The sequence below is a fragment of the Scomber japonicus genome, chromosome 5, assembly GCF_027409825.1.
Source record: "Scomber japonicus isolate fScoJap1 chromosome 5, fScoJap1.pri, whole genome shotgun sequence".
Taxonomy (NCBI): Eukaryota; Metazoa; Chordata; class Actinopteri; order Scombriformes; family Scombridae; genus Scomber; species Scomber japonicus.
Genome location: NC_070582.1, coordinates 14,935,161 through 14,951,828, shown reverse-complemented (window position 1 = coordinate 14,951,828; position 16,668 = coordinate 14,935,161). Strand labels below are relative to the sequence as shown.

Genomic DNA, 16,668 nt, shown 5'->3' with positions numbered 1-16,668 from the left:
AATAAATAAAGGTCTTTGAATATATTTTTAAACGTTAATTTGGTTACAAACGGGATGTACCATTTTAAAACATCTGATTTTAACATATGATCTTTGGGAGCAACATGTGTAACAAAATAATCAATGCTTCATTTACTAGTTTCTCAAAGCTGTAATCCGTCATCAGAGTTGAGAAAAGGTAGTAAAAGAGACCAGGATTTTTTTTGTAATACTTGCAAAAGAAGATCAAAATAATTGGGGTGACTATTCATTTGTTTTTCTGAAATGTGGAACAAGATTTTAAATAGCATGCAAGCTGCCACTAAATTTCATTAGAAGTATTATTAGGTTTTTAATCACATAAACTAGATAATTAAGAAGATAAATGAATGATTTAAGTGTTAGATCAAATTATTGGTGTCAATATCAAGCAACTAAATCAGATTATTAAGTCTGGTGCAAGGCATTGTTATCACTACTAGCAGGAACACAGTTGTCATAGAAGAGCTGGAAAGACTTGCCAACATAAGTTACCCTCTTGAGAAACTCCTCCAGCTGCTGGACTGTCATCTCTTGAACCTTATTATTGTCACGGTCATTGAGCCCGTTAGATGCAAAGGCAGGGAACTTGGAACGCTCAGAGTATGGAGCATTGTGGTCAAAATCAACACAACAGTAGGCTGACCAGAGGAAGGTGGGGATGCCTAAGCGGTTGATGTTCTGACGGCGGATTGTTTGCCCAGAGGTCGTGACCCCGGTGACCACGTAGGCCGTTCCTCGACAGTAGTTGTTGAGCCGTTTGCGGATGGTGTGCTCGAAGTGTTTCCAGGGGCCGATGTTGAACTCTCGGACCTGAGGAACTACATTTGTTAGAGTGTAGGTGGCTGCTTTGTCATCAAGGTCGTCCTGGTGCTCCTCTGGATTCAGCTGGCCTCGCTCAAAGATCACAGTGTTAGAGTAGTCTTCCAGCACGGCCTGAGCATCTGCAAAACTACTATGAATATCTTCTGAAGGGAAGTGCTGCATGTCTCGAGACTCAGACAGGGTGGAGAGCTGCAGGAAATAAACAACTAACGGTTAATACCATATAATCGTTTCCAAATGATCTTTCCAAAAGTCCTTCCTGTAAACACTAGAAATCATGCTTTTTTTAAATCCTAAAGACAGAAAATCCAACTATTCCTACCTGTGGTTCATACATCCAAGGCACATCTGCCCTCCTGAAGCCATCCGTGCGCTTGAAGGTGTATGCAGAGTAGACAGGGATCCGGTTGACAGTGTCATATAAAGTGACATATCGGGGTTTTCCTAGGTAGAACTGGCAAATCTTTTTAAACGGCTGATCCTCAAGCCCTTGAGGCAATGTCCCCATGTACAAGAACTGTTTACATTCAGGTGAGAGTTTCTCCTGCACCTCTCCTCCTGTCATCACGATAACAAGCAGGAAGATGAGCGCTTCATCTATTCTGTAGAGAGTCATGATGAAATGTGCAGTGTGTCTCCAGAGTGTGATGAATCCCTTTGAAAAGTACTACTGTGTGGACTTTGCCTCCTCTGTGCCTCACACACAGGCATAATATGCAAATTCTTATCTTCTCCTCTTTGCAAGTGCTAAACCATTGCCATGTCTGGAAAGCCATTAACAAACTCCAGTGACCATCATAGGCACAGGGAGGTTCTGTACAGGTTGAAGTTATAATGGGAATTATGTTAGAGGACCACTAATTATCAATTGTGTAACAAGCTGTTCTACTAAATGCCACACTTACTGTGACATTTACACACTTACTATGACATTGATTTGTTAAAACCAACTTTTGCTGAACATTTTTCAGGGATGCCAAAGTTTCCATAGTCACCAATGGTTGAATTTGGTGGATATATGTTTAAAAAATGAATGTGTCAATTTGATGGCAGGAAATATCAGTAAAACTTGATTCTAGGTCCCACTTTCTAGCATTTATAAGCAGTATATAAATAGTTAATACATGGTTTATAACACAATATTATGTAGTTGTAGTGCACATGGTCTATTCATGTAGCTGTGAACAACTATAACGCCTACTTTGAATACCCAAAAGTGGAGTGCTACCGTATATACAAAACAATTATGACAATATAGTAAAACACAGTTGTAATAATGGATAATGGAACATGTCTTCATAGGATATAATTGTTGGCTGCACATTGATAAACACTTAAATTGACCTTATATCTGCTTACAACTACAGCATGTTATAAACATTTAAATTTTTAGGTTTAGGACCTAAAAATTTAATAAATGTTTATAACCAAAACGTTAGGCTATATAGCTACTGTTTACAAATGCTAAACAGGAAGTGTTGCCAAAACTTGGTTTAGCTTCAATAAAGAGCCAAAACAAGCTGATATAGAATGTATATGACACTGACACAGAGTGGGAAAATGTGATTTTATCAACTAAAAAAGGGCAAAACTGAATGTTGAAGGGGTTAAAGAAATGTTATTATTTCCTGGTTGCTAAAACTGTGTAATCCCCACCTATAAAGGAAGCAATGTTGTCAAGGATATTTAGTAATTATATATATTTATTTATTTAATGCTCACACAGTAAGTGTGTATTTGGAAGCCCCTGGGACCATATTGTCACAAAAATGTTAATGAAGCCCCTCTTCAGATGCAGCTCTGCCCCTCTCTGCCACTGTGATGCTCTGCCCACAGTCTTCCTCTCAATGAAACAGTTGTGTTTACTCTGCCTTTATTTCCCCCCGTGTTGTGTGTGTGTGTGTGTGTGTGTGTGTGTGTGTGTGTGTGTGTGTGTGTGTGTGTGTGTGTGTGTGTGTGTGTGTGTGTGTGTGTGTGTTCCAGTGAGAGAAAAGACAGAGGAATGTTTTTGGAAACATCTGTTCCCATAACAACAGGTTGATGGCAACGTGACCTCTGCCTCTGTGGAAACAAGCACTTCCTGTTTACTGTTGGACATCTCCACAGTTTACACTGTAACCCCATGCTGACCTACAGTATCTATCCATATATCTTATATCTGTATCAATCACTGTGGCTGAGAATACTTTAAACCCCAATGCTCATGTTTGAAAGTGTAAGAACATTTCTTTCATTCTATTTTCTTTTAATTGTGCATTGCCTTCTTCCCCAGCATAGATATTGTCCCTCATTTTCATGTGTTGTAATTTGCAAATACAGGCAAAAGCTATCACTACATCAAACTACATCATGACTGCATTGCAACATTTTCTTAAAACAGACAATGTTTTTTAATGTGTTTAAAACTGTAAACAGTCAGTTTACAGATGTCACTTTTTTCAATCAATTGTTACAATGATACACATTCAGTGGCAGCTGGACACCGTGATCCCAAAGTGCCTACCAACAGTTTTCCTGTAAATGTTCAGTTGGGGTGTCAGCTGTTAGTGTTTGCAATGTCTCCTAGTTTAGTGGCTCATAACAGGTTTGTGCACAGCAGCAGCAGATTCTTACATGTCTTCACTGTGAAAAGTGTTTGTGTCTGCGTTAAAAATTCTTGAAGATAAAATCATATGTCTTGCAGGGAGAAAGCCTTCAGAAATAATATTTAGACTACACAACACAATAGGGCAACTGAAATGTTTCATATTTATGGTAAGAGATAACACAGCTGTGAGTTAGGAACCACTTTCATCTGAAAACTGTCAGTATTGTTCTAGTTTACACAACACATATATAAATCATTGGTTTGGGGGCCCTTTGAATGTATTCATGATGTCTCTCCTTCTATTCTGATGTTGCAGTCTGACTACGAACGTGAAGGCTGTTAGCTGTTTTTGTCCTCTGTGTGTGTGTGTGTGTGTGTGTGTGTGTGTGTGTGTGTGTGTGTGTGTGTGTGTGAGTTGCTACATTTGGCCACTTTATACTCTGTGTGTGTTTGAGCATGTGGGACACTGAGAAGAAAGAATGTGTGTTTGTGTTTGCTCTCATCTGTGTACATGCATTTGGATGTGTTTGTGTCTGTGCATAGAGACTATGAGCAGGCCAGAGGATCGGGGGCTCTGTTTGTGTGCCTGTTTGTGTGTCTCAGGTTTGTGTGTGCATGTGGGGGAGGAGGGATAGGGGGTTATTGTGTCTCTGGGGAGGTGTGTGTGTTTGTGTTGACGGGGGGTGTTTGCAGGTCTCGTAACTTTCTGCTGGGGTGGTCTGGTTTAAAAACAAGAGAAAGGAGGATTCTGGGTGTGTGCATGTGTGTATATGTGTGTGTGTAGGGGACACCGCTATATATTCAGACTTAAGATGAAGACACACCTACCTCTGCGGGCAAAGTACTGTACTATGACAGGGATTGAGAGAGGATGACTCATGGAGAGAAAGTGAGACAAGAGAGGACAGGATAAGAGGACAGAGGCTCAGTTTTGCCCCACAATGATATCTTTGAAAACGATTTTGCACAAATTGATGGAGTAACTCAAGGTAAGTGTCTGTTGTGAGCATCATTATAATTACTGTGAAGTCTGAGCCCTTATTTAGAATAGCTAGGATGAAGATTTTACAATGGAAACTATGACCAATTTAACAGATGCATCTAATTTTTAGCACATTAAGATTTCAGACAAAAACAAGCACACTGATTTATCACTCCGAATAAATAGAATATATATATATGTCAGAGCCTGACAGAATAGACTGTATGGATGCCTTTTGAAACATACTGGGAGGTACTGTAAGAGTGCACGTGTCCAAGATGTGATTCAGTTCTTATAAAAGTTTCTGTATGTTCAGGTTATCTTGTTTAAATTAAATAATTTTGTGCTGCCAGCGTGGCCTGAAATGGTCATCTTATCAATAACTTTATATGTTCAGTATTAACAATATTTATTCCTGTTGTAACAGTTTAGTGATATCTCTGCATTTCATTGTTTTTATAGACCATCATCCAAGTTAAAAGAGAAGTGGAAACATCCAATCCACCACTGGACTTCCACCATTCTGGGACCTCAGATTTTTGGCTTCTCAACATTGTATTAAGAACTTATCGGAGCATCCCATGATTTTAACAACAGATCACTTAGCGTAGAATCCAGGGAGATGGATAGACAGATGTCAGATGCCGACTTCCTCACCTCCCCCTCCCCTTCTCCCACTCCCCTCTTCCACTGCGACTACAGTGACTGGTCTCCCTCCTTCTCCATCATCCCATCCGTCTACCTCATGGCCTTCCTGGTTGGTTGCCTCGGTAATGGTCTGGTTCTTTGGGTCTACCTGGACCGAGCCGAGGGGAGGAGAAAGAGTATAGGAAAGAAAAACTACACAGGAGTTGGGAAGTTCATTTTCAGAAACAATCAAAAGAACATTAGCAATGCTGATAGAGTTCACCATGGCGCTTTTCCTCAAAAGAACAAAGAAAACTGTGGATATTCCTCAGGACAAAGCTACAGACCCTCCTCTCATTCCTCTACCTCCTCCTATCCTCCTTCTATCCCACGTCCGTCTCGTTCACTGACAGACTCTCTTATAGCTAGTTTAGCTTTGGCTGACCTCTGCTTCCTTGTAACTCTCCCTCTGTGGGCCGTCTACACAGCGATGGGATACCACTGGCCATTTGGCCAACCCCTCTGCCAAATCAGCAGCTTCCTCACTGCTCTCAACATGTATGCCAGTGTCTTCAGTCTGAGCATGCTCAGTGTGGAGCGGTACTGGGTTCTGACTGGGCGCCGGCACTCCAGCCACCACATGCCGCAGCGCTGCCCCAGCAGGGCTCTGTGGATACTTGGAGGAGTGTGGGTGCTCGCAGGAGTCCTGGCACTTCCCGGTTTGCTGCTGCGCTCTGTCCGGGAGATAGAGCTAGAACCTGAATCTAATGAATCGGATGATTGGCAGTTGGAGCCAGATCACCCTGATGACCCTGGATCTGTCTTCCTCTCCTGCCAGATGGATTACTCCATGCTGATTGGAGCAGAGCTGGAGGAGACAGACAGGGAGCGGGTTGAGATGTGGTGGGAAGCTGCGTTGAGCTTGAAGTCAACTCTAATTGGCTTCCTGCTTCCTCTTGTCATTTTGCTAGTCTGCTACTGCTCATTGGCTCAACTCCTCAGTAGGCATTTTGGTCGGGGCCCTCGCCCTGACCGCAGGTGCCAGCGCAGACTCCTCAGGGTCATTGTCACCTTAGTGATGGCATTCTTCCTGTGCTGGCTGCCCCTGCATGTTAATAAAACTGTGTCCCTGCTGCTGGAGTTTGGATTTGTCCCGTACTCCTGTTCTTTAGATCAGATCTTACTAGCTGCTCACCCATATGTCACTTGTTTAGCTTACCTCAACTCCTGCCTCAACCCACTCCTCTACGCTGCCTGTGACCCTTCATTTAGGAAGAGATGCAGAGGAGCTCTACTTCTGTTGTGCAGGAGAGGAGGAGAGAGAAAGGAGGGGAAGGAGAATAGAGGAGAAGGAGAGAAAGAAGAAAGGAGCTCAGCTTTCCCGACAAGAACACAGGAGGAAACAGCAGATAGGACCGAGGATGAGAGAGTGGAAGAAGCAAGTGGGGTGGTCATTGAGGGGTGAGAGCACCCATCTGCTCACTCTCCAATGGACTAAATGCCAAAGCAAACAAAAGTGGCCAAGATATTAATACACACTTTCCTTAGACTCTGTGAGAAATTGTGTCATATTGTCAATATTTTTAAAATAAACATCTTCATGAAATGAACACTCTTGAATTCAAAGACATATTCTCTGGTTCCATACATACCAATCCCACAGAATGGATGCCAACATATTCTATGATATAGTCTCTGGCAGACTAAATATTCTTGTCATATGATCTGTTTTTATATTTTGTACTCATAATATGCTCTGAGTTGTTTATTGATTTTTTTGGTGCACTGTTTTTATATTAAAATAAGAATCCTGTGAACTCACACTTGTGTCTTTTTTGGGTTGGGTTTCTATAAAAATATAATTGTATACAGAAATATACATAGTCTATATTTTAATATGAAAAAAGATTGTGCTCTGGCCATTCTGCACTTATAGTGAGCATTTCTAGACAAACCAAAGCTGTTTAAATGACAAATCAAAGAATTATAAAAGTCAGTGACAGCAAGGAACAAAAGGAATAATGCAAGAGGAAGTTTGATATCAGGGGAGCACACATAGCTAAATGGCACAGCATCATTTTTCCTTTGTTTCAGAGGACAAATACATAATATTGAGCATGCAATAAAGGATAGGTTCCATTTTTCCAAGTCTGTCTTAAAAACAGTGAGGTGACCATGTGAACAGTGAAGGAGGTGTTCTATGCTGTAATCATTCCTCCTGTTCATACTGATATTTAAAGATCACTTTGAAATGCACTTTCAAAGTAAGTGATGAGGGCCAAAAATCCACAGTGTGCCCATGCAGTTATTTTATACAAAAATACATTTAAAAGTTTTTTGAAGCTTTTATGAGGCTTTAGCAGTCTGAGTTAGTCATATCAATCTGCCACATTTACTGTGTTTTTAGCATAAAATTCCCTCTTTGTGTTTCCTCAGACAGTGTTTCCCTGTTGAGATGTGATGGAAGTATAGTAATAAAAAGAGGGACTTTGGCACTAAAAAGACTGTAATATTGAAAGATATCTACTTGATTTGACTAATTTGGATGGCTAAAGCTTCACGTAAGCTTCAGATACACTTTTAAATGCATTTTTGCACAGAAGGAGGACTTTGACCTCCTTTGCTTACATTCTGCATTACGAAGAAATCTTCTGGCCAGTATGAACAGAAGGAATGATTAAACCCCGATTTGTATGTTCATTTGGGAACATGAATATTGTTTCAAATTCAAGACTTCAAGACAGACTGAATGAAGCTCATACGGCATTTTAATTAGTAGAAAGGATACAAGTCTGTTTTTGCAGGAGAAGGTACTGGAACCCATCCAGAAGGTGGCGCTGCACCAACCACTAAACTGCTAAAGGAATGGTTTGACTTGACCCATGCTTGCACCGTTAAGGAGGACTCTTCTTAACTAAGACTGGGAGCTTTATCAAAGAAGTTCAGTGAAAGTTTGGTCAAAGCTGCTGTGCTGTCTTCGCTGCTTGACTGACCGGTGGAATATAACTGCAGAAGATGGGGACAGCATTGATTTACGATGAGGAGATGACGAACTACAAACTTCTCTGGATTGAGTAAGTACAAGACGGATAATTGACCATTTTGGTGCGTAGATAACTAGTTAGCTAACCAAAATAAACCTATGTAGAAACGTTTCGGTTAACTTGAATTTATCGCTGTACCCAGGCTGGTTCTTTGTAGCTGACTGTTATGTTTCACCTGAATTTATGCATGTATTCATATGCTCAAGTACGTTACATTAGCCTTAGCAGCCATTAACTTACCATTAATTTACCATTCATTCTCCACATTATGTATATATATTATCTTCTAAAATCTTATTCTGTAGAAACACATAGTCGTAGTTGTTGCACGATAGGAACGTAACTTTCAAGTTTGTATCTAGTCGGTCAGTTTGGGAGGTGCACCTGTGTGTTAAATTAGCTCAGCAATCAGCTATTAGAGTCCTCAAATGACAAGAAATCGTTACTTAAACTTAATGTTTTCTCCATATGTCCATTCTGCATGGGGTGTGTCTCTCCCATCCATTTTAATTGTGACTCTGACATTTCTTTCTGCACTGTTTTTGCTGCCAAACGGTTGAATACAGAGCAGAACTAGACTGAAAGTTAATGAACACCCCATATGATTTCATTCAAAACTGTTTTATTATATGGTAGGTCCCTTTTTGACCTTTAGACACAACGTTATGTTATCTTTGGCATCATTTTAAATAGTTCAGGGAATAATATTCTGTTTATGTGTGTGTATTTGCATATAAATTATACAAAAGACACGAGAAGCAAATACAACCATAGTATACCTTGTTTCAACCAGTGTAACAATTCTTTTCCCCAGTTATAGTCCACCATAAAACAATGTCCTAAAGTTTGTCATTGCCGTACAATTAAATGTGTGAATAATATGTATTCTTATGTACATTTGCAGCATCACTTGATTACCAAGTGTTGATCAAAATAATAGTATTGTTCAGGGTTTGAAATTTGAAACCTTTTGATACTACTTTTCAGGTGAATTGAAAGTGAATTTTAAAAATACATTACATAAGCATTACATTTATCTCATGATGTCTAAATAGTCCTCGCTATGTTCACTGTCAACTGAGCAGTACTGCTTTTCTTTGTGTATTATTTCTGTGTTTTGTTTTGTTTGATTTGTATGTAGGCTATATGTAATTCTATTATACCAATTAATCTTTTTATTTTATGTCTTATTTGGGGGGAGGTCTACCATATAGACTTAGCCTACAGCTTCTTGTTTCAACACTTTAATGGTAAACATACATTGGACCATGAATAAACATCATTATACAGTTGTGTCAGACTATATATCGCCTGAAGTCTTCAACAACAAAGACTGACATAAACACCCACCTCTCTCCTCTTACACCATCTGCCTGACTGCTACATAGAATTACAATAAATAGATCAATTAAATTACATTAAAACAAAGTATACAAACAGGTGACAAAAATCAGTTTCCAAACAAAAAGCATGAAGTAATTTACAAAATGTAAAATAAGATCACATCATCAAACACTACAGAGACACTGTTACAAATATTTGGTCATAGCAAACAGACAGAGTAGTCGTTGATCCGGAGGGAGTGTGCACGGGCTCTGAAGAGGAGGGATGGGAGATTTCCAGGATAAGAATATTTTTCTTCTGGCCAGGAGCATCAAGATCAGTCAAGCCTCAAGCTTCTTGACCTCTCCTGTCACTTCAGTTCTTTAAGATGTTGTTTGTATGTAAAAAGTACAAAAGTACTCTTAACTAAATGATGAATCACAAATTGTCTTGAATTGAAGTGCAGATAAAGTATACTTGGCTATTTCGTATATAAATCTACAACACAAAATTGAAACACTTAATCCAGCCTAATGTTATTTTGTCTCCAGTCCTGCATGTAAGATCGAGGTTCCCGAGCGTCTCATAGTGAGTCACGAAGCTCTGGTCAGGAACGGTCTGGTTGATCGCTGTGTGTCCATACCTGTCCGGGAGGCCACGGATGCAGACATCCTGCTGGTTCACAGGTCAGTCTTGATGTTGACAAAGACCCCCTTTTTTTGGTACCTCTAGAGATGAGGGTAAAGCAAATGCCTAAAATAATAAGCTACATGTACTTTGTTGCGACCAACAGTGAGGAATACCTGGAGGCAGTGAAGACAACCCCTTACATGACTCTAGAGGACCTGAAGGAATTCACCCTGCAATATGGTGACACCTATTTCCACCCAGTTAGTACTACACATAATATCTCTTATAATATTTCTTCTTTGCCTCAGTAGCTGCTTAATTAATTAAAGCACCTCGCAGTTCATCTGTATCAACACCTCTCAGGTTGTAATGATGATGTAGGTCAGTTTCACCTTCTTTTCTCATTTACTGTCCTAGAACATCTATCATTGTGCCAAGCTGGCTGCAGGAGCCGCACTGCAACTGGTGGACAGTGTTATGACGGGGAAGGTGAGGAATGGCATGGCTCTTGTCAGGTGAGGATGAGTGGCTTGATAGATACTCTGATGCTACATGTGTGCATTTGATTGTCCTGACAGGTTTACTCCATTTAACTTTATGTAGTAGACATTTTGCTAAATTGTCCCATAGTTAGTTTATTTGTTGCTCATCTGTCGTCATTGTTAATAGGCCACCTGGACATCACAGTATGCGCAGTGCTGCCAATGGTTTCTGCGTGTTCAACAATGTGGCCATAGCAGCTAAATATGCCCAGGAAAAATATGGGGTTCAAAGGTGACTATTTATTCTTGCAACTATGAGAGAGATCGAGTCTCTGAAAACGTCCACATTTAGTTCTATACACTGTATGTTTTTTGTTTTTTATCAGGGTGTTGATAGTTGACTGGGATGTACATCATGGTCAAGGGGTGCAGTACTGCTTTGAAGACGATCCAAGGTGAGTCTTTCTAAACGGGAAGGGATTCTAAATTTAATATGTGGACATTGTCTGTTGTCTGACATCTTAAAATCTGCACACCACATTTTCCAGCGTGATGTACTTCTCCTGGCATCGATATGAGCATCAGAAATTCTGGCCTAATCTTAAAGAATCAGACTATGACAGTGTTGGCAAAGACAAAGGGGCTGGATTCAATATAAATGTACCATGGAACAAGGTCAGTGACATCAACCAAAGTACACATGAATTTATTATGAATCTTTGTTTGTTTTTTTTGACCATGTCTTTATACTACAATCCACTTTTGTATTCTCTGAAAATATGATGAAAAGAGAACAAAAACATGCAATTTCTTCTTTTAAACATATTATGAATAGTCTTTTTTTAAATATACTACAGAAAATCACAATTAGCATGAAGATATTTTTTGATAAATTACAATTAAGGCTGCAGCTAACAGTATTCATTCTGTACTAAACTTGTTGATTAATCAATGAATCATTTAATGTATAAATTTGTCATGTGATGATAAATGTTCATTCTAAGTTAACAGAGCTATAGTCTGACCACCAAGTAAAATATGCTACTAAAACAAGTTCTAAGAAGAAGCCCCACCAGTTTGTTAAGGATAAGGATACGAACATAAAAGTTATTGTTACTTGGCCATTTCCTTCAGCACAGATCTCAATTTTACTTTGATAGTCTTGTCTTTGTTCAGGTCGGAATGCAGAACAGCGACTATCTTGCAGTCTTCTCACATGTCCTCCTGCCAGTGGCATATGAGGTGAGACAGAAAATGTACATTTTGATGGACAGATTAGACATGCGGGGGATTATTTAACTGAACATGTGATTCTTTGTCACAGTTTAGTCCAGACTTGGTGTTGGTGTGTGCAGGCTTTGACTCAGCCATCGGCGACCCAGAGGTATTAAAGAAAGATCATTACCTTAATACATTACCAAATAACATTACCAAATACTTAATGTTTATGTTGAATCTCCTGCGTGTACAATCATACGCAAGAACACACATTGTATTATTTGTTTGTGTTATTTAACTCATGACATGTTTACTGCTGTAAAACTTTGCATCCAATCAGTTCACTAACTGTCGATTATGATATTGTATATTTTCAGGGTGAAATGTTTGCAACCCCGGACATCTTCGCCCACCTCACTCACCTCCTGATGAACCTCGCAGGGGGCAAACTGTGTGCTGTGCTGGAGGTCAGTTTGTTGTTATCAGACTACGGAACAACAACCTACTAAAATCAACACAAACAAATGACACAAATGCACACATTTCTGTACATTTATACTTCTCCCTTATTATTCCCTTAAGTGTTTTTTTCTGGAGACACCATCAGTTAAGTTCTTATCTCTGGATTTTTTTTTTTTTTTTTAGTTTCAACCACAGTGACTAAAAACATACACAAGTCTGATTTATCAATACCTGCATTACATGTTCCTATTCATGTCATTTTTAATAGCTTCAGCAGTATGGGAGATTTTTACAGTTTGCTGGTGTCCTGTGGGAAAAGCTAGGAGGTTATATTGTGTGAATGTTTTCCAGGGAGGGTACAACTTGACTTCCCTCGCCCAGTCTGTGTGTCAGACAGTTCACACTTTGCTCGGAGATCCTGCACCTCGGCCTGCAATCATGGACAGTCCCTGTAAAAGGTCTGCCCCACTCTGAATTAAATGTGTGCTTGTAAGCCTTAACTTTTAAGGTGGTTTTAGTTTTTTTAACTCTAGTGATTTTTTTGTTCTCTCAGTGCACTTGAGTCCCTTCACTGTGTGCGATCAGCTCATAAGAAGTACTGGTCCTGCCTCAAATATGCAGGTATAACATCCATATTGTTTTGAACTATTCCTTATTTAAGACCTTATATCAAGCGGTCAGACATCATGATTATTTTTATAGTTTTAACATCCTGTTTTATATTACCTTTCTCCAGCTGATGCACCAGACTTTGATCTCAGCACTAAGCGCATTAAACTGGCAGAAGAAGAAGAAAAGCTGGAGCAGGGAGATGAGGCAATCACCACAAAAGAAGAAGTGTGGCCGGAGCCTCCGAAACGTGTCGCCCCTCCTGTTCGTACAGGCGTAGTGCTTCCTGAAGGTGTGGCTTGCCCAGCCAGATGTAAATGTTTCAGCTTATCATCAGAGAACCTCAGCCCAAATATAGCCAACAAACTCAGGTGCAGAGCTGTTGTTTGAGATGGTTCATTACAGTAATCATACATTAATTTATAGTAATAAACTTCAGCATGTTCACTGAATCCAAAACAACCAAAGTATGTTAAAATATCCATTTTTTTCTTTTTCTTTTTTTATAATAAGGGAGAATTTCCTCAAAGATGCAGATGACAGTGATGCTCTCTTGACTTTTTCCAGTCTCATCGGACTTGTAGAGAAAATGAAGGAGAATGAGGTACAGTGTTAGAGTATTGTTTTCTGGGGGGGGGGGGGCGGAGGGGGGGTTGTTAGTACTGCGATCTGATCTCTTTCCTTGTGAACATGGTTTTTGCTTTGCTGCCTGTATGAGCTTCATGCTGATGTCATTACATTTAATTACTACCTCTCAGATCTGCAGTGGCTTGGCTCTGGTCCGTGATGTCTCCATGGCGACAATGTGTGTTGTCCAGCATGCTGCAACTGATCTCAGCAACCGGTATAGCAATATGAATCTAATCCTAACTTGCTTATTAATGAGATAAAGTGATGATCGTGTGGCAAAACACGTTGTTGTGCAGAAATATCTTTACAGAAAACATCCACTTAATAATAATAATAATCTTGGCTGTGTGTGTTTTGTGTTTTTTGGAGGCAATTTGTTATTCAGTAGCTTGTTTTTCTTACGTGTGATGGCCAAATGAAGTGATACCCAATTTGGGTACAGTTTTTGCAGCTGACTGAAATAATAACAGTATAAATGCCCCTTCAGAATCAAAGATAAATGTTGAACAGTCACCTAGCAATTACAGATTAAGATGAACAAATCTAACTATAAATTATAAAGAAAAAGCTGACTTAAATAAATCCATGTAAACCAGCAAAGGGCTTTACAATGAAGTTTACATGTCTATTAAAGGCCAGCTTACTGTTAAGATAGTATAAATGTACTGTAAACATTTGATGCTTCTTTCTGTTCATGCAGTGTTTTGGTCGTGTGTGTTGGAAATGAGATGAGCCCAAGTCATATCACAGAGGATGGGTGATTATTATTTATACTCTCCTAAAAACTTTGTGATCAAATTTTGTCCCTATTGACTGCAACAGCACAGACAACATGATAATGAGGATCTCTCAATTTTTAGAAAAACACTGGTGGTGCATATCAGCGGGAAGCAGCCAGAGGAACAAAAATGCAAATATTACATTCCTGTGTGTCTGAAGAAGGTGATGTTCACTACATGATGGACTGGGTGTTAATCAATATTTGTGTTTTTATCTGTCTTAATGGTTTACAATAATTCTTCTATGAACATGTGTTTCATGCACAGGGGATGTGTTTGTGTTTGTGCTCTCACAGGGCTGCAGTGAGGTATCGGGGTTAATACAGGCCATGCTCAGCCTCCTTCTTCCTCTGGGGTATGAGTACGACCCCAGTCTGGTTCTGCTGGTTCGGATGCCAGACAGTGAGATATGTGACAGTGTATGGCAACAACTAACAAGCCTGCTGCAGGGCCTCGCACAAGGACACACACTGGTTCTCATGCAGGTGAGAAGGCTGGGATGCCCTCAGCTGTCCATCTTTGGCTTTAATTAGGTGCAAGTGGCATTGTGATCTACTTTAGTGGTCAGTAATTTATTTATTTATGCATTAATTTTCAGGAAAGTGAGAAGGCTTATATCGACCCAACAGTCTCTTCCCTCCTTGGGAATGCTGCTCCCTCTCTGGGGCCGCTTCCTGCTCCTCTACCAGAGGATGTTGAAATGCTGGAGAGCCTCAGATGCAGGCTACAGACTGACTGGAAACTGCTGCAGACCACAGGTACGACTGTATAATTTAATATCTGCAGAGCGTTTAAAATGTTGGAATGAAAAAATAACAAATATTACATTTAAATAAATTTGTCTCCAAAAACAGCACCAGAAAGCGGAGGAGGAGATGACCACTGAAGCCACTCTGTCTCCTCTTTGTGAAAATCAGATGAAGAACATCAACATCAAATGTGTTAATAACATAATAACATTTTATACGATTTTTTATGTCCAAACTAAGTTTAACATAATCTGTCATAAAATAACCAGTATGTTTGCAACAGGTGTGAACAGAATACATGGAAATATGTTTTACACAAGGACATTATTATATATAGTATGATGAGGGATGATTGATTGTGAAAGTGATTGACTGGGCTTTTAAATAATAAGGCTAGGCTAATAATGATGTGTATCTATAGTGGCCATAATCAAAGGCCCTGAAGATTTTTTTTGTTTTCTCAGCTTCTTACTGTGAGTGAGTGGGTCCTACATGAACACATTTTCTGCCAAAGTTATTTCAATAAATGAACTTTTTTCAAACTTTCACTTTGTTGCATATTTTGTTGAATATTTAACGTTATTGAGAACTTAAAGCCCCCCTCCACTCAGAAATGTGTTGTGCTTCTTCTTCCTTTAATTGGATGTTTGGACTCAGTATGTTTCGGAGATCTTTTAAGATTTAAACCCATGTTTTTGGACCCTTTAAGATTTTTTTTGCAACTGGAAAACATTTAGTATTTCATCACCTAACTTTGAGGGGTTTGCACATGTAGAAACTGGCTATTTTGTTACAACCCATCAGAATGAACATTCCTGTTTTTACACCAATACATTTAGTCCCTTTTAACTAACAAAACACTTATTTAATGTTGCTTCTCCTCCATTTTAACACTTTATCATAAAGTCTTAGAAGCCAAATCAGTTCACACCTTTAAAAAAAACATCTTAAGTCACATATAACCCATATCTTTTTTATTATTATTTTATTTTATTTTGTACACCTTAAGGTCATTTCCAAACATGTTTTAAGATTATAAGAAAACTCAATCATCCTGTTCAAAGGAAAAAATTTCAATTACTCCTTCTGCTTTATTGAAGAATCCACATCTATGACTACAGTATGTCAGTATTTTCATTTCAAAAGTTGAACTGTTGCACAGAGGGAGAAAAACACTCAAATGAAAATAGTCTGTTGGTACTGCATATAACACCTAACTGAGGAAACTATGAGAAAAGCACGGGTTTTTTTTTGGAAGGGAACTGTAATTATGCTTACAAAGGAAAAAATATGAAGTGATGTTTTAAAGCTTTTCCTCATCTTGCCGATAGAGGCGCTGTGGGGCGAAGAGTCAGCAGATGACGCATGAACCTCAGTCAGCTCACATGTGAGTTCATCATCTGTATTGATGCCCTACCAACCTACTGTGTGCTCGGGAGTCTCTGTGTTTATTGTATGTGTGCAGGTCGTCCGCTGCTGCCTGAATGCATCACAGGGAGGAGTGAGGTTACTAACGCAGCTCTGACTCAGGACAGAGAGAGACAGATAGACAGAGAGACAGAGAACACACTCACACACACCAAAAGATGTCTGGGACTCCGACCGCATCTGCGACCCTGCCGCCCACAAAAATGAAAAAGGAAGAGTCTTTTCTGGGGAAATTAGGAGGGACCCTGGTGAGAAAAAAAAAATCTAAAGAAGGT

At 39.5% G+C, this 16,668-nt stretch overlaps 3 protein-coding genes across 3 annotated transcripts; 2 read left to right on the top strand and 1 right to left on the bottom strand.

Annotated features, from left to right (window-relative positions):
• Positions 1–426: 426 nt before the first annotated feature.
• Positions 427–1,459, bottom strand: LOC128359393 (endonuclease domain-containing 1 protein-like). Its single transcript, XM_053319887.1, has 2 exons — positions 1,166–1,459; positions 427–1,032 (listed from the first exon to the last, which is right to left on the bottom strand). The coding sequence occupies exons 1-2, from the start codon at positions 1,457–1,459 to the stop codon at positions 427–429; spliced, it is 900 nt and encodes a 299-aa protein (XP_053175862.1).
• Positions 1,460–5,046: 3,587 nt separating this feature from the next.
• Positions 5,047–7,220, top strand: aplnr2 (apelin receptor 2). The gene is made up of 3 exons (XM_053319886.1): positions 5,047–5,236; positions 5,372–6,341; positions 7,205–7,220. Exons 1-3 carry the CDS (start codon positions 5,047–5,049, stop codon positions 7,218–7,220), a joined length of 1,176 nt encoding a protein of 391 aa, XP_053175861.1.
• Positions 7,221–7,941: 721 nt separating this feature from the next.
• On the top strand, positions 7,942–15,542 carry hdac10 (histone deacetylase 10). The gene is made up of 20 exons (XM_053319171.1): positions 7,942–8,113; positions 9,958–10,092; positions 10,200–10,296; positions 10,454–10,551; positions 10,706–10,810; positions 10,905–10,973; positions 11,067–11,193; positions 11,695–11,760; positions 11,843–11,902; positions 12,114–12,203; positions 12,550–12,656; positions 12,752–12,819; positions 12,935–13,178; positions 13,321–13,411; positions 13,566–13,651; positions 14,138–14,194; positions 14,298–14,379; positions 14,513–14,701; positions 14,815–14,974; positions 15,071–15,542. Exons 1-20 carry the CDS (start codon positions 8,055–8,057, stop codon positions 15,100–15,102), a joined length of 2,022 nt encoding a protein of 673 aa, XP_053175146.1. The 5' UTR covers positions 7,942–8,054; the 3' UTR covers positions 15,103–15,542.
• The last annotated feature ends 1,126 nt before the right edge of the window (positions 15,543–16,668 follow it).